We start from the raw sequence: 20811 nt of genomic DNA on the forward strand, positions 1-20811 counted from the left end.
ATTTTGGGACGAAAATTTTTCGTCCCAAACTTTCGTCCCTAAATTATTATTTTTTTGTAGTGAAGCCCCGCCAGTGGTCGAGCGAGGAGGTCGTCATGCAAAACGTCGTCGGAAGAATTCAAGGAATCGTCGCCGGCCGCTCTGACTCTTTCACTCTCACTCTCACCAATCTGCGGGAAGATTTATATATAAAAGAAAACCTAAAAAAAATAATAAAAAGGCGCGTAATTTGATACGATTCAAAATTATTATCAATTAATTTTAAAAATTATTTAAAAATGATAAAAATTATAAAAATAAAAATATATTAAATAATTATTTTTCTACGTATACTTTAGGTTACAAGAGAATTACAAATCGTATAGTTGTTAGTTATTTTAGTATAAAATAGATTAGAGAAATATTATATTAAAGCTATATCATCATTTTTATTTTTTAATATCAATATTTTTTATCTAATATTAATATATATTGATCTCGTCTGGAAGCTGAGTCGGACGGAGACATGCATTGATGTACTGGAAGTTGTCGGAAAGTTGCCGAGGCGTCGGATCTACCTGGTACCCCCTGGAAAGGTCTACACGAGCGGCTGACGAAGGATGATGACCAGGACGATGACGCTGCTACTCTGCGCACACTCAGACGAGCCCACGAGTCGTTAGAGACCAGAAACCAAGGAAAAAGTCCCCGGGTCAGGCCCTCCGACGCTCAAGTCAGGTACTTTTTCCCTAGAAAACACAGAGAAAGGACGAAAAAGTAAAGAATAGTGAGAAATGACGAGTGAGCGTACCCGCATAAGGGACAAAGCATCCCTTTTTATATTGCAACTGATGCTTCTGGGACTTGGCAAGTGTCAGGGAATGTCGGCTGTCAGGCTTTGTCTGGCGGTGAATGACACGTGGCTTCTCCTGATAGACTGGCGATAGAACCGAAGTTGGAATGATCACCGACTGTTAGCATATTCCTTGACACACTGATGATTCTCTGACATTTTCTGACGAGCAGTTGCGATTCCTTGGCTTGTTTGCCCAAAAGTGCCTAGACTTTAGGTCTGCATCCTGCCCTGCTTCGATCTATTGCTATCCATGACTTGTACGTTCCGACCTGCCCGATCGGTCTGTTTCCTGACCTGCTTCAATCCGTTGCTATCCATGGCTTGTACGTTTCGACCTGCCCGACCGGTCTGTTTCCTGACCTGTATTCGTCTACTGTAATCCATGGCTTGCACGTTTCGACCTGTCCGATCGGTCTGTTTCCTGACCTGCTTCAATCCGCTGGTATCCATAGCTTGTACGTTCCGATCTACCCGACCGGTCTGTTTCCTGACCTGCATTCGTTTACTGTAATCCATGGCTTGCACGTTCCGACCTGCCCGATCGGTCTGTTTCCATGGCACACACATCAGTAGATCCAGATGGTGTCTGCATGTCTTGTGGTCACAAATTGGCAACCATCGATCTTGATCCAGTTGAGACAGAAAGCCACTGGCCAACAGGAGAGAAAGGAATTCGAATTTTCAGAAGTTTCAAGTATGATCTCCCTCCCGAAATCACTGTCCAGTAATGCAGAGAGAGTATTTAGTTCATGCATTTCAAACATGTAAAATGTTGACGATAAAATTCAGTCAATTGCGGTTTTTGAAATTATGTCTAATTGTTTTCACCAGCAATTTGCACGATTTTGTTTTGTTACTAACAACTCAATTTCTGATTACAGAAATGGTTGGACTACTATGGCCCTTTTGAAGCTGTTGTAGATGCAGCAAATGTTGCTCTCTATTGTCAGAAGCGGTTCTCAGTTAATAAGGTGTGCATCAAGAAAATGTTGACAAATATACTTTGAAATTTTGCTTTTATTTAGGGTTCCTGTTGTATTAATCTTCCTCTTGAGTTTTTTTTCCCCCTTTAGATCAGTGCTGTTGTTAATGCCATACGGCAGAAACTACCTACGAAGAGATGCCCACTTATTATTGAACATAATAAACGACTCATTGGAAACAAGATGAAAGATCCTATGAACGTGAAGTATTTGGAGAAATGGAAGAATGCAGATGCGCTTTATGAAACTCCTACTGGATCTAATGATGATTGGTGCGGGCTCTACTCTTTTCTTGGTTTTTTTAAAGTTCACTGTTAAAGAACATGGAATTCTATCTGATTAATACAGACTACAAACTGTTTCAACATATTTAAAAGTTGTGTATGTCATGCATTAAAATAACGAATTAGAGAAAGAACAAGGACTACTGCCTGACATAACTCAGTATTGTTGGAGAAAAGCAAATTATTTCAACATATTTACTAGCACTGACATGGAGAATATGGAGTCGAAAAGTTTTCTTTCTCAATGTTTCTATCTTCTTTTAAGATATTATCCTTTCTTGAGATATTATCTGATATTCCTTAAAAGAATGTTATCATGGATAATAACATATTGTCCAGGTACTGGTTATATGCAGCTATAAAATTTAAATGCCTTATTGTGACAAATGACGAGATGAGAGACCACACATTCCAGGTCTTCGGCAATAACTTCATTCCAAGATGGAAAGAAAGACACCAGGTAAATATAAATACTCCTGAACTATTTGAATTCTGATATTCTTTAATAAATGTTATTGACATATCATGAAATCTTAAAAGGAAAAGAAACCTCAATACATGGGTTACAAGTTGTTCCTAGTTGTACATTTGCAATCGACGTTGCATAATTTTGTGGATGTGAAATTTTCATGCATACATCCTTTTAGCCTTTTCTTTTCACTTTTCCACTCTTGTAATATGACAAGACAAGGTATGCTATTTCTTATTCAAATTTCTGATAAATCTCCAAGATAACCTAGCAGGGAACTATATTATTGATAATAGAAATAATTTTAAATCTCATTGTGAAGGTGTCACTCATGACTTGCCCCTATGACAGGTGCATTTCACTTTCCATAATGGAAGTTTGGAGTTTCATATGCCACCTCCATGCTCTATTATTATTCAGGTATGCTTCAGTAACTGAGTTAATAGTTAGAAATTTTCAAGAAAAGGTAATAACAGAGTTAAAGAATCTTTAACTAGCATGTTTTATTGCTTAATTAATTGAGAAGTTGTAGGTGCATTCATTTTCAATGATGAACATTATTGAAACACAATGATGTGGTAGTATTGTCCACATCATTTGTAGGATCTGTCTTCTAATACGCTACCTATGCACACATGATATTGGAAGATAAATATGATCTTAATATGCAAGCATCATGGGATGAAATTAAAGACTAGGATAAGGATTCAAAAGTTAAGATGTGATTGGAGTACTCTCGCCTAGCAATTAAGTCATTATTTACTATGATTATGATTAAAAATGAAGGGTAGCCTTGGTGCAACGGTAAAATTATTATCATGTGACCAAAAGGTCACTGGTTCGAATATTGGAAACAACCTCTTGCAAAAAAGCAGGGTAAGGCTGCGTACAATGGATCCTTCCCCGGGACCCCGCATGGCGGGAGCTTCGTGCACCGGACTACCTTTTTTATTGCGATTAAAAATAAGCATTCCTTAAATATGTAGCCATAATAGGCAAGGTTGTTTTTCTGGAACTATTAGGAAAATGAGAGAGGTCATTGGCATATTCCAATCTCAATAAAAGAAGAGCATGAGAGGAAACACTCCTGACTATGTGTGACACGCAACAACCTACACAATGTAAAAAAAGCAGCATCAAGTACTCTTAGAGGTAATATGACTTTTTTATTATTATTCTCGACACTCAATTTTATGAATGTTTTGGTCTTTATTGCACATAGCATTAGTAATCTATTCAATGCCTGAACTTTGTCAGTTTGTGTATATATATTACTGTAGTATGATATGCATGTGTACTTATAGCTTGTTTATGATTCTTAGTTATTTATTTACTTATCAATGATAATTGATAGATTCAAACTTTTAGCCAATGGTTTTGTAAAAATTTGTAGTATAGCTCATGCTCAAGTATTGGACTATCAACAAAAAGTTGAGCCTCAAAACTATCAAGGAAAATATTGCATAAAAGCATGAAACTTGGTAAGGAATTAAAAAACTGAGTCCGTAAGATCCTGCATATTGATGTGAAAAAACTATCAATGTTAATGGTTCATTGTCTGGAGAAGTTAAGCAATTTAGCAAAGTGAGTAATAGGAATCAGGATATTGAAAGATCATGAACAAAGTAAGATCCTTTGTCTATAGAGCAAGTGAAGGATAAACCTACCCAAGTCATTAAGGTGGAATTTGATCCCAAAACCCTAAACAGCAGCAACAATATCATTAGCTAGTTGGGTTTGTGAACAAGAAATGGTTGAAATGTGTTTTTTTTTTAAATTTATTTGCGGTCCCAATGCATCAGTTGCGATGGTTCAATCTTCATTGATAGAACTTATGCAAAGAAAGAAGGCAAATAAGATATAACCAAAAGGCCTGCTACTATGCATGGAAGATCCTGATTTGGTCTATGAAATTCTAGTTATACTTAGAGAAATTAGTTTTTAGCAACTAATGCTTGTTTTACAAATTCATATCCAACTTAGTCATCTATTGTCCTCTCAAACAGATTTGACGAGCAGTCCTGCACCATATGCTGTAGCAAAGAATCATGTCCCACACAAAGGAATCTTTAAGGAGAATACCCTTACAAAATCTCACAAATGTTTAGCTAATGGCAAAACTAAAGAACCATATGGTATATTATGCACCTTCGAAGCAGCAGAGAAGCTCTATGATTGTGTGATTGATTTCCAAATATAAGAAGGAAGATACTAGGCTTAGTATTGAATGTCAGATGCAAGTCACCCTACAAAGGTATAGCCAAGTGTTTTCCATTGGTTTTATATTAATTGGCTCTGCAGTCAAGATTTTTCCATTGGCGATATTATTTGACTCTTGATTGTGTCTGAACCTGACTTAAATCCTTGAATCCTAAATATTCGGTCAGGTTAGTTCTGATTTCAGTTCTTGTTTTTCCATGGTTTATGAATCTTCTTTGGGTTTTTAATCTTGCCAAGTTATTCAAAAACTTAGCCATTTTATAATGTGGGGAAAATACAATCAATTTTTATTTTTGTGACTCTTTGCCACTGTATAAATAATAACTATATAGTATATAATTGTTTATAACTATAGATTTATATAATTAATTTTGGTTTTATATAAAAAAATCATCTCTACAATCCAACCTGAAATCTAGGAAATCAATTTTTCAGATGGACTTGATTCAATTTATTATTTGAATTCGGTTCTTGGCATCCCTAATCAACTCACAGAAGAACTTGGGACTATCTTCTGCTCTACAAGCATGAAGATATCCTTTTGTAGCTTTCCTGTGTTTTGTGTTCAAACTCTAATTTCTTGCAAACTCTTTTTCTATATTCTACTTTGTCTCATGTATTTACTCGGATATGAGTGCGATATCCAATATCAAACACTCCAGTACAGAGGAGCTAGATATTAAAGTTTGTCTCTGATTACTGCATTGTTATATTCTTTTGTTAGATAACTTGTACTCTAAAGCAAATACATATCAAGTTAGAGGAGATGTTAGTATTCTTCATACAAATATCAATATCATGTTTGCAAGCAAATTTCCTGTAACTTGTGCTGATGCTGTGAGTTTCTTCTCTGTTGATTAAATTTTCAGAAACACAAGCATTGACGTGGAACTCTCCCCATGGATCTCATCCTCTTCTCTTTCTCCAACACCACCAGCTCATCATTTCTCTTCCTTTCCTCCATAATGGCTTTTGCTTCCTCAGCAAATTTGTCGATCCTCAGTACCTCATCACGGTATTCACTCAATGCTCTTGCTTGTCTGCGTTCCAGAATCTGGATCCCCCTACAAAATTCAGACCAAGAAGCCAACTGATGACACGACCTGATGATGATGACAATGATGGTAAAGAAAAGTAATTGCTAACCTGTTTTCGCTCCAAAAGCTGTTTGGCTTTGGACTTCTTATTGCTCTCCCATTCAAGAATATTAATCTTCATCTTTTCATACCTGCGAAGCAGTTCTGATATACTTTTTTTTAATTGATAATAAAGTTCTAATAACCTACCTTTTTCTTATTTTATCCAATTTTGCCATCTCCCATGCATCAACTTTTGCTTGCAATCTCATGGAAATCAATTGTTCTTCCTCTAGAATCTGTAGTTTGTCTCCCTGAGATTTGCCGCCTTCTGCCTGCATGCAATCATTTAGATACTTCTCAGACAAAGTTAGTAACATTGCTGTTCAAAATCAGAGATTGGAGTTTAGAATTTGTAGCCTTCAAATTTTTACAAGTTTGTTAAATGTTTAGAAGTTGTCTCAAGTTTTTCGGGAAAAAACATTATATCTTTCACAGGAATTGGCCTTGATTTTTGGTCTATAAGAAGGTTTGAGTCCTCCATATATTCTTTGATTTCATGAATTTTGTTTGCTTTGTGAGTTTCTCTGTGGGATTACTTTTAGTTGTTATTTCCTCTCCGGATATGGCTCTTGTTAACTAAGAATTCAGAGTTTGGATCCTCGTATTAAAAAAAGAAACCCAATTCGGGTGCCGTCTCACGTATTATACTAAACAACTTTTTTCTATGATTCATTTGACAAATTTTTGTGTCAAAATTGTGCCAAATTCGACTTACATGCCAATTAGTTGTTAAATAGCATTTATGTAACAAAATTGCGTGTAGTGGTGAGTTTTCGCATAATTTTGATACAAGTTACCAACTGTTCTTGTGAAATAGCTTGCGAAAAAGTAATACCTGGTTGTGACCTTTCATCTGTTGCTTCCTTGCAGCTAAGCCATCTGGATATTTTGCTATATCTAGTTGCTTTGTCCATGCTATCTCCTCCTCTTGTACTTTTGTTTACAGATATTGGTCGCGTCATTGATCGGTTACTCAGCTCATTCTTGTTTTGCAACTCTTCTTCTATCAATCTAATAGCATATGCAGGCGCGACGACCGCCATCACGAACACAATGTTAGCTTTTGCCTTGCTCATTTGTTCTCTAGATTGTTGCATTTGGAACAAGTCATCATCCAGTTCAACTCTGTTGGACAAAACAAGGTTAGTGTTTGATAATTAAGCTTGTATGAACAATGTATCGTTTGACGACAAATGACGAGGGCGCGGATGAGGAAGATGACAAAAGAGAAGGTGAGAGCCAATGAGCCAATGCATACCGTAATTGTTTGAACAGATTGTGCATTAAGCTTTCATTTGCTGAATCTCCATTCATATTTGTAATGGAGAAGCTTCAAAATGAAGTTATGAATGAACAATTATTTAAGGGCTTGTTTCCTACAACGGAAAGACAAGCATTTGGGGGAAACATTTTTCTCATGGCCCTTCTGCTAAGAAAAATGCTTTAAGTGCAATTTCATGTTTTCCAATTTTTAAAAATATTTTTAACATTCAATTCTATAAATTCAAATTTCTATCTTCTTTCTTTCCTCTCAAGGAATAACAGTCTAGATAATTTTCGGGGTGTTTTTGAAAAGTGAGTGAGGGTTAGTTTTCTTAAAAACTAAATTTTAGAAAATTTTAAAATAAAATTTATACATTAAATTCAATGTGTTAATTTGTATTTTCTTATTAATTTTGTATATATTATGATTTACTTTTTAGCTCGAGTTTTTTCTAAGACTATTGTGTTTTAACAGGTGTGTTAAAATGAGATCGGATCTTTTGTCACTAAAATTCTCTGTCCCTGTATTTCACTCATTGCCCCAATCCACTATCGGCGACCTCCGACTACTGGCTCGATCAACACCATAGGAATTTGGTCGAATTTGAGCAGGGCTTAGATCGACGGTGGAGGAAATTAAAGTCTACTCAAATTCAGTCGGATTTTAATGTCAATCGTGTCGGCGGTGATCCCCCTGGGTTCACCTTCCCCCTAGGGTATATTCCTGATCGGGCCGATGGCTAGAGGCCACCGACGGTAGGCTGGGGTGATGAGTGGAATACGATGATAGAAGATTTTTGGGATAGAGGATCCGATCACCCCAAAATATACATTTAAGAAATAAATTTATCAAAATTATCAATAAAATTTTAATTAAAAATATATGTGCATTTATATTATACATTTATAATTCAATATATCTTATTTATTTTATATTTGAGATATCACTATGTGTTGGATCGTAAAGTTCGCTAGAGGGGGGTGAATAACGATCGTCGAAATTTGTTATCGAGTAAGCAGCGGAAACAGAAAAATAAACACAACGCTAATAAAATCAATTTTACTTGGTTCGGAGCCTTCGTCGACTCCTACTCCAAGGTCCGCACGTGGGAGTGCTTTCATTGGACAATCACTAATAATTCGTAAAAGTATTACACAATTTAGTACAAGAATTTGAAAAGAATACCAACAACAAGGGAAATGAATTTAAGTTGCAGGTTGTCAAAGGAGTTTCGCAGCATCGCAGGAGCAGTGCACAACAAAGTAATCGTAGAAGGAAGTTGTTTGTATTTGCTCTAGGTGGAGGGCTCCTTATATAGGTAGCTCGGGGTGCCTGGACCGTGACGTCGACCCAGCCAATCAGCGCACTCCATGTTGTGACGAGATAAACTTTTGCATTCCGAGCGCTTGGACCAGATCTAGGCGCCTGGATCCCTTCCGAGGGCCAGGCCCCCTTCGGGCGCCCGGACCACTTTTTCCAGCAATAGTTTTTTCCTGCAAGAAAAAGATTAGTCCGAGCCAATAAACATTATACTACCCTGCAAAACAAAAATTAGCACAAATATAATGAAAACACAGTAGTAATTAGATTCTGTCTTCTCGAGACCAGAATCTAGTCACGATCTGAACTTAGATTTTCAAAATGGATCTAAGTTGGATCGACACCCAGTTCCCTCAAACGGGGAACACATCCTCACTAAGTCACTCTCCTCCAGTGACTTACCTTATATTACCACTTTGCCAAACATCCGGTCAGCCCGTCTGGACTTTGTGCCAGCTATCCGGTCAATCCGTTGACCTAGCTAGACTCCGTGCCAGCTATCCGATCGGCCCGTCGACCTAGCTGGACTTCGTTTCAGCTATCCGGTCGGCATGCCGACCTAGCTAGACTTTGATCCCCGCTCCTGATGCGCTTGGGCTATCTCCGAGGGGGTTTGGAACAGAGCCCGGTGGAAGGGGATTGGCGCAGGCGGCGCTTCCCCTTGGGTGTCGGTCGGCCTTCTGTTCTGTCCCCATACGGAGAGCTATTCCGCTCGGTCTTCTTGCCCTGCTCGCCGATCGGCCGCTGAGGTCGCTGGTTGCGGTGTTAGAGGATCGGCTATCGCTTGCTGTTGCTGCTGCTACATCATTTTGCTGCTCATGCTTGCACGAGCATTTCTAACTCCTCTTGCATGAGTGTCACGGTGGTTAGCCATCCAGCATCTTCCATTTCCTCGGCTCGGATTCAGGTGACGTTCCACGACGCCAAATATGATCCTGTCTGAAAGTTGGGGAAGTGGATGCTGAGGACGTGGCACTCCTACTGACCTCCTATGAACTTTGATCCTGCTTGTAACACAAGCAGCGTCAGTGCTGAGCCAGGAAAGGGATCCCCGGCGATGGCCCTCCGACGCTCAAGTCAGTTTTCGGCGAAGCAAGAAGCAACGAAAATTATAGCGCAATTGTAGAGATCGTGAGAAAAGCATACCTCCGTCAATGACTGGACCCCCCCCCCTTTATATAGGGCTCCTGTAGCGTGTGTACATGCTTCTTAAAGCGGGCACGCAATCCCAAACTTTCCCTGAAGAAACATGTCAGTAAAGTGTCCCTGACATAGTACCTTAACGGGTCGAGCATATCTCTGAAATGAAAGTGAAAGCTTCCACCGTACGATCTTCTGCCTGACCATGCCGCCCATTGACGGCACTAACTCCCAAAAGGATGTTGAAGGAAATCCCTTGGTGTCTGTTGCTCAGCCGAACGGGATGGTCGCTCGGCTAAAAGTTCCCTGTCCCAGTATTGTTCATTGCAGGTCCGAGCGGGGTGGTCGCTCGGCTGGAGTCTCCGTTGTCTAGCTATTGAATATATTACTTGGTCGAGCGGGGTAACCGCTCGGCCGATACTTCCACTATCTGGCTGCTATGCGTGCACTTTGGCCGAGCGGGATAGCCGCTCGGCTGTGTTAGCGTTGTTCATGCGTGGTCTGCTCGACTATGACTATACTCTGCTGATCTGAGTATTGATGTAAGGCCAAGCGGGGTAGCCGCTCGGCTTGCTTCTGCAAACATTTGGCGTTCATTCCCATCTTGAGCGGCTCGTGGCCGGGCTAGTGACGATGTCGAATCGGGCCTTTCATATCTCGATCGGACGAACCACTCACCCGCCCAGCATATGATAGGGAGCATTAACCGCACATTGACTTTCATTGTGGCGATGACCTTTCCCAAGATGGGCCTCTTCTTATCACCGTATCAGGGTGAAACAAAATATTAATAAGAGTGTTGCTAATCCTAACTAAAGAAAATTTGTAATAAATTTTAAAATTATTTGCAATGTAAAAAAAAGAAGAAAAAAAATATTAACTTGTTTTTTCGATATCTTTCTTAATAAAAATAATTTTCTTTCCATTAGTTATGATTTTTTTGACTTATATGGACAATTTTGCTATTTTGCAAAAAAATCCTCCTTTATTTCCTTTTATTTTTAAATGTTACCATATTATTATGTTGAATCGGGAAGATTTTTTTCCATAAAAACTTGAGGGTATCTTTATTGTTGGAAAACCTATGAAGGAGGGGGTGAACTGAAAGTTTCCCATCATTTTATAAGGAGAAGAAGCTACATCATCTTCTACCTCAACTACTCCGCAAAGAGAGATGACTTCGATCGCCATCGGCGATGTCCTCTCGGACGGAGAATTGGCTTGGTTGGATGAGAGCGACCAATTGCATATGATCCCCGTACACTGGCTTGCCGCCGGCAAGAAGGTCGTCCTCTCCGAAGTCCCCGGAGCTTTCACACCAATTTGCAAGTAAACTTCTCTCACTCTTCTTCTCTCCTCAAGCCGCCCAAATCAATGCCATTAATCCCCTTTGTCTCTCTCTTTCTCCCACAAGAATATTATTTTCCCACCCTTTTGGATCGCTCACTTTCGGGTTCTAATTGAAACTCCTAAATTTTTCTAGATTTTTTCGTATCTTGCAATCAGATCGGTCTCAAACGTCGTTAATGCTGCATCTGAAGTTGTTAATGTCACACTGCATGCAATCCATTTCCAGCTGCATCAACATATATTAACCAAAAGGTTCGAGTTAGCCTTTTTCTGCACATGTGATATGTAAACCCACGAAAAACAAAAATGGGTAAAATAAGGAATTGATAGTGACAATTAGAAAGGAAAAAAATTCATAATGGAAAGCATTCTGAATCAATTAGTACAGAAGATCCCAAATCAGTTTCTTACAATCTCCAACATTGAAAATTTAGAACTTATATCACATTTAATACACACTTTAGCTAGTCACCTCTAAAATTAGTAGGCATTCTTTTATTTGTTTAGAATTCAGACTGCACAAACCATGAAACCAAGTACCAAAATGTCATTGCAAGGAGTGATGACATATTACAACTTTAGAATATAAATAAAGTTACCTCCAGATCTACAGCATTTTCTGAAGCAATCTCTAGAGATTGGGGATCGATGTCAATGCCAATGACCTGCCTGTGCATGTAACAGAAGTCATATGCATTATCAAATAGATATATCAATCAGAACCATCAAACTATATTCTATCAACATATTTCAATATATAATGAAAAAAATATTTAACAATGTAAGTCATTAAAAGCTTGCACCAAATTAAAAGGTTGAATTCAGTGTGAGAGATTAGCAAACATGTGAGAAGTGATGCTTACTCTGCATCCAAAAGTGCACTTGCTAATCCTAATGTACCACAACCAAAATCAGCTACAATCTTGCCACTTATATCTATCTCCATATGTATTTTCTGCCTGTTAAAAATAATGAAAAAAAGGAAATATAGAAACATTGTTCTTAGAAGTAGTTCTGGATAATTTGATTAGCAACGAATTGAAGTAATAGATCGTAAGGGGATTTAATGGAATTCACCATCAACAAAATATAAAAAGAAAAAAGTAACCCAAAAGCAAGATATATCAACAAAACTTGCATGGACTGAACTTGTTAGGGATTAACTGCTTTAAATATTAAAACTATCATCTTAACATACAAAAGGATCCTCCCAAATTAACGCACATTACTTAGAAATTAAATAAAACACTTAGCTTATGAAAGCAAGATATCCAACCACTATTTTGAATCAATGAGCCAATCAGAATGAATTATAGAAGCTAACAACCACACTATCTCCTCATTACCCATATTCATCCATCAAAACATCTAAAGGGTATGTTAGCTCAAGTGTAGAAAATACAACAGAGGATAAAGAAGAAAGTAGGGATTTAAAATTTTAAGTAAAGAAAAATGAAATTTATGTTGTGTGTTTGGGTTGGAGGGAAGGGAAGTAAGAAGGAAAAACTAATTTTCTATAATAACCTCATTTTCTACCAAAGGTGGACATGGGTGCAAAAGACTAAAGAAATATCAGGAGGGCCCTTAGAGGCAGAGGAGACTGGAAGCAAAAACAAGAAGTTGCAAGGATAATTCTACCAGATCTGGATGGATAAATTTGGAGAGAAAGAAAAACATTTATCCCATGACCTTCAGCTACCTAGCTTTGTAGTTTCTCCAAGGAAATATTCAATTTTCTGACTCTTAATTGTTTCCTTCCTGCTCTTGTTTCTTTCTCTTATAGAGACACAGCCTAAAGGATTTTCAGAGTATTTTAAAATTTTAAAGACCAAACCAACATTCAAACTGTAGGTGTCACAATTAAGTATAAGAAATCAGAGTATTAGAAATAAAAATAGATAAACTTTATTATTTTGATGCCGGAATTGCCAAGTGCTTGTTTTCCAAAGCTCAACAGTTAACATTTAACAAATCTGTACCAAAATGGAATATTGAGGAAGCAAAATCTCTGCAAAGATAAAAGGCAAAACAACGACGGAATTACTAGAGGATCACTGTTCCAAATTCATTGTGAGACTGAAATACATTAGAAGAATTTTAAAAAGCAATCCTTTTTTAATTGAACAGACTAAATGACATGGCAAGTTGAAACAGAAGCAATGAATTTTGTGAGTGATAAGCTCTAATTTCTAAGTAGATTCAAAAAACAAACTGAGCTGTAAAATGCACTGCCATAACGGGCAAGACGCACAACCAAATGGTGCAAGCCTTTGATAGATAAAGAAAAAAAGAAGATGAGGAAATTGATATCCTATACGATTGCCATTATCAATTTCAAGTTCTTTTCGCAATAAACTAATTCGGAAACCAACAAGAACAGATGAATACCGTATAAAGCAACCGAGACGCAATATGTGGTCCTGTGGGATATTGTTCCAATTCTATCTGCGCAGCCAGAAACAAAGATCATCTCCCAATAAATCAACAAAGAAAGGTAATATCTTTCCCATTTCTATACCAAAGAAATCCATCAAAGGAGCACAAATCAGTACACGAGTGATGGAATCACTCAATTGCCAGGAATAAAGTAGAGTGGGAGTGAAAAGAGAACATATTCGACGACAAGAGGAACAACACAGAACCTTTGGGTGGGAGAACTGCTGAAGAGTGCCAAGGAGGCCCTCGAGCTGCTTCAGCTTCATCTCGAAGCGGATCAAAGGAACCCTAATGCGATGCGACAGTTCGTCAAAGCCCCTAAAACGTTATATCACAATACAACGTTAGATTGCGGAAAAACGGAATCGGTGTTAATGGCATATATCAGTATTCAGGGACGATATATTTCCAAAATAACTTGACTATATTATTATTTCTTATTTAATAATGCGTTGAATATGTAATAATACGCGTACATATATTACATATGTAATATAATATATGAATAATAAGAGCTGCTAATCCTAACTAAAGAAATTATTAATAAATTTTTAAATTATTTTCAATATAAAAAGAAAAGAAAAAATATTAACTTAATTCAATAATTTAAAATTAGTATGAAATTACAATCGTAATTCTTATAAATTATTAATTAAAAAAATCGGAAGCAAAATGTGGATGCGCTCTCTAAAAATTTGTTAACTTAATGAAAATAACTAAAAATAAAATGTTTCCTTTATTTTTATATATATGAAAAATTATTCTATATGTCTTTTCGATATCTTTCTGAAAAATAATTTTCTTTACTTTAATTATGATTTTTTTTTTACTTCTATGGACAATTCTGCTATTTTGCAAAAACGTCCTCCTTTATTTCCTTTTATTTTTAAATATTACCATATTATTATGTTGAAACGGGAATATTTTTTTCCATAAAAAATTGAGGGTATCTTTATTATTGGAAAATCTATGAAGGAAGGGGGTGAACTAAAAGTTTCCCGTCACTTTATAAGGAGAAGAAAATACATCATCTTCTACCTCAACTATTCCGCACAGAGAGATGGCTTCGATCGCCGTCGGCGATGTCCTCCCGGATGGAGAATTGGCTTGGTTCGATGAGAGCGACCAATTGCATATGATCCCCGTACACTTGCTTGCCGCCGGCAAGAAGGTCGTCCTCTTCGGAGTCCCCGGAGCTTTCACACCTATTTGCAGGTAAACTTCTCTCACTCTTATTCTCTCCTCGAGCCGCCCAAATCAATGTCATTAATCCCCTTTGTATCTCTCTTTCTCCCGCAAGAATATTGTTTTCCTGCCCTTTTGGATTGCTCACTTTCGGATTCTGATTGAAACTCCTAAATTTTTCTAGATTTTTTCGTATCTTGCGATCAGATCGGTCACAAACATCGTTAATGCTACTTTTTTATCGCACTTTTTAAAAGTTTTATGCGAATTCCTTTTTCTCTCTCTACGACAATGATATGCTTTTCTGTCCTTTTGGATCTCACATTTGGGTATTCTACTTGAATAATACCCAAACTTTTTAAGTTTTTTTTCTCGAATCTCATTACCATATCGTTCACAGACAAGGAAAGATCCTTTGAGATCAATAACGTTGCTTCGTGTTGAGCTCCTTTCCTTTTCGTTTTATGCGAATGTAAAACTTTGTTTGGTGTTTTTAAATCTACTCGTCAGATCATTGAAAATAGTGTTGGCTAATCAAGATCTCGCACTAGCACTTGCGTTTACGACGCTTGATTTTTAATTATGCTTAATCTCCTTTTTGTCTTGTTCATTGGTGCTTCCTCATTGGTTTTGAGATGATTTTACCCCCTTTCGGCTTTCGCAGCATGAAACATGCCCCTGGTTTCATTGAGAGTGCGGAGGAACTCAAATCCAAAGGCGTTGACGAGATCCTCCTCATCGGCGGTAATTTCCCCCTCTTTTGTGTATGTTTTTGTTCTTCAAATGGCTTTCGACATCTAAAAATCTTCTTATTTGAGTTTTTTTTTCAATTTCCAATTTATCAATTTCAGTATCTTTCTGGCTTGTATTCCCAGATGTGTAACTCTTGAAAAACATTACAAACTATGAATTCTTGCCTTGGATGATAAATTTAAAACCAAAACAATAATTTTTTTATATTTAATATATGAAATTGTAAAACAATGAATTCTTGCTATATTTTAGAAAACTATAATAAAATCCATGAACTCATGTATTTCTTGCTATGCAGTTAATGATCCATTTGTGATGAGGGCATGGGCTAAGTGGTATCCTGAGAACAAGCATGTGAAATTCCTAGCTGATGGTTCTGGCACTTACACTCACGCCCTTGGGCTGGAATTGGATCTCTCTGATCTGGGTCTGGGTGTTCGATCGCGAAGGTTTGCTCTCCTTATCGATAACCTAGTGGTGACAGTTGCGAACATTGAAGAAGGGCGAGAAATCACTATATCCGGTGCGGAAGATATCCTAAAGGTCCTCTAGAAATCACTATGTTTATTTATTAAGTTGTTAGTTATGTTAGTTTACTTTTAGGCTAGCTACTAGTTAAGTGACTATGCAACTATTTGATTGAATAAAGTATCAATTGTTAGAATAATTATTTGGCGCCGCCAAATGACATTATTCAAATTATAAATAATAAAGTTATTGATTTATTCCAATAATATTGTTTATCGATATTTAAAGAGCAGTTTGATAATTTTATTCTTCAATAATCAAGATATTCGTTATAATATTTATAGTTGTTATAATATAATATTATTAAGATAATCAAAATTGAGTTATTTATATGGTAGCAGAATAAAATATTATTTTAATGATAAATAAAAAAACCTTTTTATTTTTTTACCCTTAAAAATCTTGAAAAAAATATAAAATTCTTTTCTTTATCTTCTAAAATGCAAAAAATCATTAGTATTATGGTCATAATTTATTTCTTGATTTTGTTTTTAATTCCCTTGTTTTCGAGAACTTACAATTTAGAGGGATTTTAAAAAAAGGGTATAATTTTCAAGGTGCGAAACAAAATATCATGTGAATATTTATATTTATAAATTTCTTTTTAAGAATCCTATCCTTCCATTTCGAAGTCCCTCCGTCGCTGAATGGCTTCGTTGCAAAGCGACTTCCTCATTTCTTCCTTCTCCATGGAAATCTGCACTCCACCATCTCGATTCCCCTTCAAAGCTCGTTTCTTTCCCCGCTTCCTCTTCCTCCACTTGTCGCCCCCCTTCACACCCACCGTCGTCAACGCCTTCTCCGATCTCTCTTCCAGTGCCACTGCTAGCTCACGGAACCCACACCGAGCATCGAGCACTTCACAGAGAACCTCCGACCCAGAAGAAGATTCTTGTGGAGCATGCAATCCCTAAACCTAGGAAGGGTAATTTGTGGCCGAGAGGTGAAAAGGCGGAACCTTTGGATGAAGAAGGACGGCAAGATATCCGAGGCTAGGGTTTCTGGAAAGGAGATGAAAATTAAGCTGGATTCCTGTGGGATATTGTTCCAATTCTATCTGCGCAGCCAGAAACAAAGATCATCTCCCAATAAATCAACAAAGAAAGGTATTACCTTTCCCATTTCTATTCCAAAGAAATCCATCAAAGGAGCACAAATCAGTAAACGAGTGATGGAATCACTCAATTGCTAGGAATAACACAGAACCTTTGGGTGGGAGAACTGCTGAAGAGTGCCAAGGAGGCCCTCGAGCTGATTCAGCTTCATCTCGAAGCGGATCAAAGGATAATGCGATGCGACAGTTCGTCAAAGCCGCTAAAACGTTATATCACAATACAACGTTAGATTGCGGAAAAACGGAATCGGTGTTAATGGTATATATCAGTGTTCAGGAACCCTAATGCGATGCGACAGTTCGTCAAAGCCGCTAAAACGTTATATCACAATACAACGTTAGATTGCGGAAAAACGAAATCGGTGTTAATGGTATATATCAGTGTTCAGGGACGATATATTTCCAAAACAACTTGACTAATGACTATATTATTATTTCTTATTTAATAATACGTTGAATATGTAATAATGTGTACACATATTATATGTATAATATAATATATAAATAATCATCGGTAAGAGTGTTGTTAATTCTAATTAAAGAAAATTATTAATAAATTTTAAAATTATTTTAAGTGAAAAAAAAGAAAAAAAATATTAACTTAATTTAATTTGATATACTAAGATAATTCAATAATTTAAAATTAGTATGAAATTACAAAAGTAATTCTTATAAATTATTAATTCGAATTATGAAAAAAAAATCGGAATAAAAATGGATGCTCTCTCTAAAGATTTGTTAACTTGAATAAAAATAAGTAAAAATAAAATGTTTCCTTTATTTTTATATATATCTTTTTCACTTGAAAAATTATTCCATATGTTTTTCTCCATACCTTTCTTAAGAAAAATAATTTTCTTTCCTTTAATGCCATATATCAGTGTTCAGGGACGATATATTTCCAAAATAACTTGACTATATTATTATTTCTTATTTAATAATGCGTTGAATATGTAATAATGTGTACACATATTAATATAATATATGAATAATCATCGGTAAGAGTGTTGTTAATTCTAACTAAAGAAACTTATTAATAAATTTTAAAATCATTAATAAATTTTAAAATTATTTTAAATGGAAAAAAGGAAAAAAAAATATTAACTTAATTTAATTTGCGATACTAAGATAATTCAATAATTTAAAATTAGTATGAAATTACAAAAATAATTCTTATAAATTATTAATTCGAATTATAAAAAAAAATCGGAATAAAAATGGATGCTCTCTCTATTTGTTAACTTAATAAAAATAAGTAAAAATAAAATGTTTCCTTTATTTTTATATATATCTTTTTCACTTGAAAAATTATTCCATATGTTTTTTTCGATACCTTTCTTAAGAAAAATAATTTTCTTTCCTTTAATGCCATATATCAGTGTTCAGGGACGATAGATTTCCAAAATAACTTGACTATATTATTATTTCTTATTTAATTAATGCGTTGAATATGTAATAATGTGTACACATATTAATATAATATATGAATAATCATCGGTAAGAGTGTTGTTAATTCTAACTAAAGAAACTTATTAATAAATTTTAAAATCATTAATAAATTTTAAAATTATTTTAATGGTAAAAAAGGAAAAAAAATATTAACTTAATTTAATTTGCGATACTAAGATAATTCAATAATTTAAAATTAGTATGAAATTACAAAGGTAATTCTTATAAATTATTAATTCAAATTATGAAAAAAAAGGGAACCAAAATGGATGCTCTCTCTAAAAATTTGTTAACTTAATAAAAATAAGTAAAAATAAAATATTTCCTTTATTTTTATATATATCTTTTTCACTTAAAAAATTAATCCATATGTTTTTTCAATACCTTTCTTAATAAAAATAATTTTCTTTTCTTTAATTGTGATTTTTTTGACTTATATGGACAATTTTGCTATTTTGCAAAAAAGTCCTCCTTTATTTCCTTTTATTTTTAAATGTTACCATATTATTATGTTGAAACGGAAAGATTTTTTTCCATAAAAACTTGAGGGTATTTTTATTGTTGAAAAATCTATTAATCCCATCACTTTATAAGGAAAAGAAGCTACATCATCTTTTACCTCCACTACTCCGCAGAGAGAGATGGCTTCGATCACTGTCGGCGATGTTCTCCCGGACGGAGAATTGGCTTGGTTCGATGAGAGCAACCAATTGCAGATGATCTCCGTACACTGGCTTGCCGCCGGCAAGAAGGTCGCCCTCTTCGCAGTCCTCGGAGCTTTCACACCCATTTGCAGGTAAATTTCTCTCACTCTTCTTCTCTCCTCGAGCCGTCCAAATCGATGTCATTAATCCCCGTTGTCTCTCGCTTTCTTTTGCAAGAATATTGTTTTTCCGCCCTTTTGGATCTCTTACTTTCGGGTTCTCATTGAAACCCCTAAATTTTTCTAGATTTTTTCGAATCTTACGATCAGATCGGTCACACACGTCGTTAATGCTGCTTTTAGATTGCACTTTTTAAAAGTTTTATGCGAGTTCCTTTTTCTCTCTCTACGGCAATGATCTGCTTTTCTACCCTTTTGGATTGCACATTTGGGTGTTCTACTTGAATAATACCCAAACTTTTCAAGTTTTTTTCCCTGAATCTCGTTACCATATCGTTCACAGACAAGGAAAGATCCTTTGAGATCAATAACGTTGCTTCTTGTCGAGCTCCTTTCCTTTTCGTTTTATGCGAATGCAAAACTTTGTTTGGTGTTTTTGAATCTACTCGTCGGATCACTGAAAATAGTATCGGCTAATCAAGATCTCGCACTAGCACTTGCGTTTACGACGCTTGATTATGAATTATGCTTAATCTCCTTTTTATCATGTTCATTGGTGCTTCCTCGTTGGTTCTGAGATGATTTTACCTCCTTTTGGCTTTCGCAGCATGATACATCTCCCCGGTTTCATTGAAAGTGCGGAGGAACTCAAATCCAAAGGCGTCGACGAGATCCTCCTCATCAGCGGTAATTTCCCCCTCTTTTTTGTATTTTTGTTTTCCCATTGGCCTTCGACTTCTACAAATCTTCTTATTTGAGTTTTTTTTTTCAATTTCCAATTTATCAATTTGCTTGTTACTACAAAATTTTTGTGGCAAAACTTTTCAGTATCTTTCTGGCCAAATTTATCAATGAGTTACTGTTATATTTTAGAAAACTATAGCAAAATCCATAAACTCCTCTATCTCTTGCTATGCAGTTAATGATCCATTTGTGATGAAGGCATGGGCTATGACGTATCCTGATAACAGGCATGTCAAATTCCTAGCTGATGGTTCAGGCACTTACACTCGTGCCCTTGGGTTGGAATTGGACCTCTCCGATGAGGGTTTGGGCACTCGATCGCAAAGGTTTGCTCTTCTCGTCGACAACCTTGTGGTGACAGTTGCGAACATTGAAGAAGGGGGAGAATTCACTATATCTGGTGCGGAAGAGATCTTGAAGGTCCTTTAGTAATCACTATGTTTATTTGTTAAGTTGTTAGTTATGTTAATTTACTTTTGGGCTAGCTACTAGTTAAGTGACTATGTAATTATTTGATTAAATAAAGTATTAATTTTTAGAATGATTATTTAGCGCCTTATAACATTGTTTGAATTATAAATAATAAAGTTATTGATTTATTCTAATAATATTGTTTATCAATAAAAATATTTAAAGAAGAATTTGTGTATTGACTTGTAACTTTATCGTTCAAGAACCAAGATATTCGTTATAATATTTATAGTTGTTATAATATATTATTATTAATATAATCAAAATTGAGTTATTTATATGGTAGCAGAATAAAATATTATTT

At 35.9% G+C, this 20811-nt stretch overlaps 2 protein-coding genes and 2 pseudogenes across 2 annotated transcripts; 3 read left to right on the plus strand and 1 right to left on the minus strand.

Moving 5' to 3' along the window:
* The window catches only part of LOC121991103, a 33987-nt pseudogene extending 29216 nt beyond the window's left edge, over window positions 1-4771 (plus strand).
* Window positions 4772-10604: 5833 nt separating this feature from the next.
* LOC121992630 lies at window positions 10605-13810 on the minus strand (annotated as a pseudogene).
* A 690-nt stretch (window positions 13811-14500) lies between these two features.
* Window positions 14501-15930, plus strand: LOC121990266 (peroxiredoxin-2C-like). Its single transcript, XM_042544435.1, has 3 exons — window positions 14501-14655; window positions 15290-15369; window positions 15677-15930. Exons 1-3 carry the CDS (start codon window positions 14501-14503, stop codon window positions 15928-15930), a joined length of 489 nt encoding a protein of 162 aa, XP_042400369.1.
* A 3180-nt stretch (window positions 15931-19110) lies between these two features.
* Window positions 19111-20465, plus strand: LOC121992632 (peroxiredoxin-2C-like). The gene is made up of 3 exons (XM_042547125.1): window positions 19111-19265; window positions 19900-19979; window positions 20212-20465. Exons 1-3 carry the CDS (start codon window positions 19111-19113, stop codon window positions 20463-20465), a joined length of 489 nt encoding a protein of 162 aa, XP_042403059.1.
* Window positions 20466-20811: the final 346 nt, after the last annotated feature.

Source organism: Zingiber officinale, chromosome 6B, assembly GCF_018446385.1.
Source record: "Zingiber officinale cultivar Zhangliang chromosome 6B, Zo_v1.1, whole genome shotgun sequence".
NCBI lineage: Eukaryota > Viridiplantae > Streptophyta > Magnoliopsida > Zingiberales > Zingiberaceae > Zingiber > Zingiber officinale.

Bases quoted from the DNA above. Each gene is read 5' to 3' on its own strand.
- LOC121990266 (XM_042544435.1), top strand. From the start codon at position 14,501: ATGGCTTCGATCGCCGTCGGCGATGTCCTCCCGGATGGAGAATTGGCT. The intron at 14,656-15,289 runs GTAAACTTCTCT...CGGCTTTCGCAG, and splicing joins GCTTTCACACCTATTTGCAG to CATGAAACATGCCCCTGGTT. The intron at 15,370-15,676 runs GTAATTTCCCCC...CTTGCTATGCAG, and splicing joins CGAGATCCTCCTCATCGGCG to TTAATGATCCATTTGTGATG.
- LOC121992632 (XM_042547125.1), top strand. From the start codon at position 19,111: ATGGCTTCGATCACTGTCGGCGATGTTCTCCCGGACGGAGAATTGGCT. The intron at 19,266-19,899 runs GTAAATTTCTCT...TGGCTTTCGCAG, and splicing joins GCTTTCACACCCATTTGCAG to CATGATACATCTCCCCGGTT. The intron at 19,980-20,211 runs GTAATTTCCCCC...CTTGCTATGCAG, and splicing joins CGAGATCCTCCTCATCAGCG to TTAATGATCCATTTGTGATG.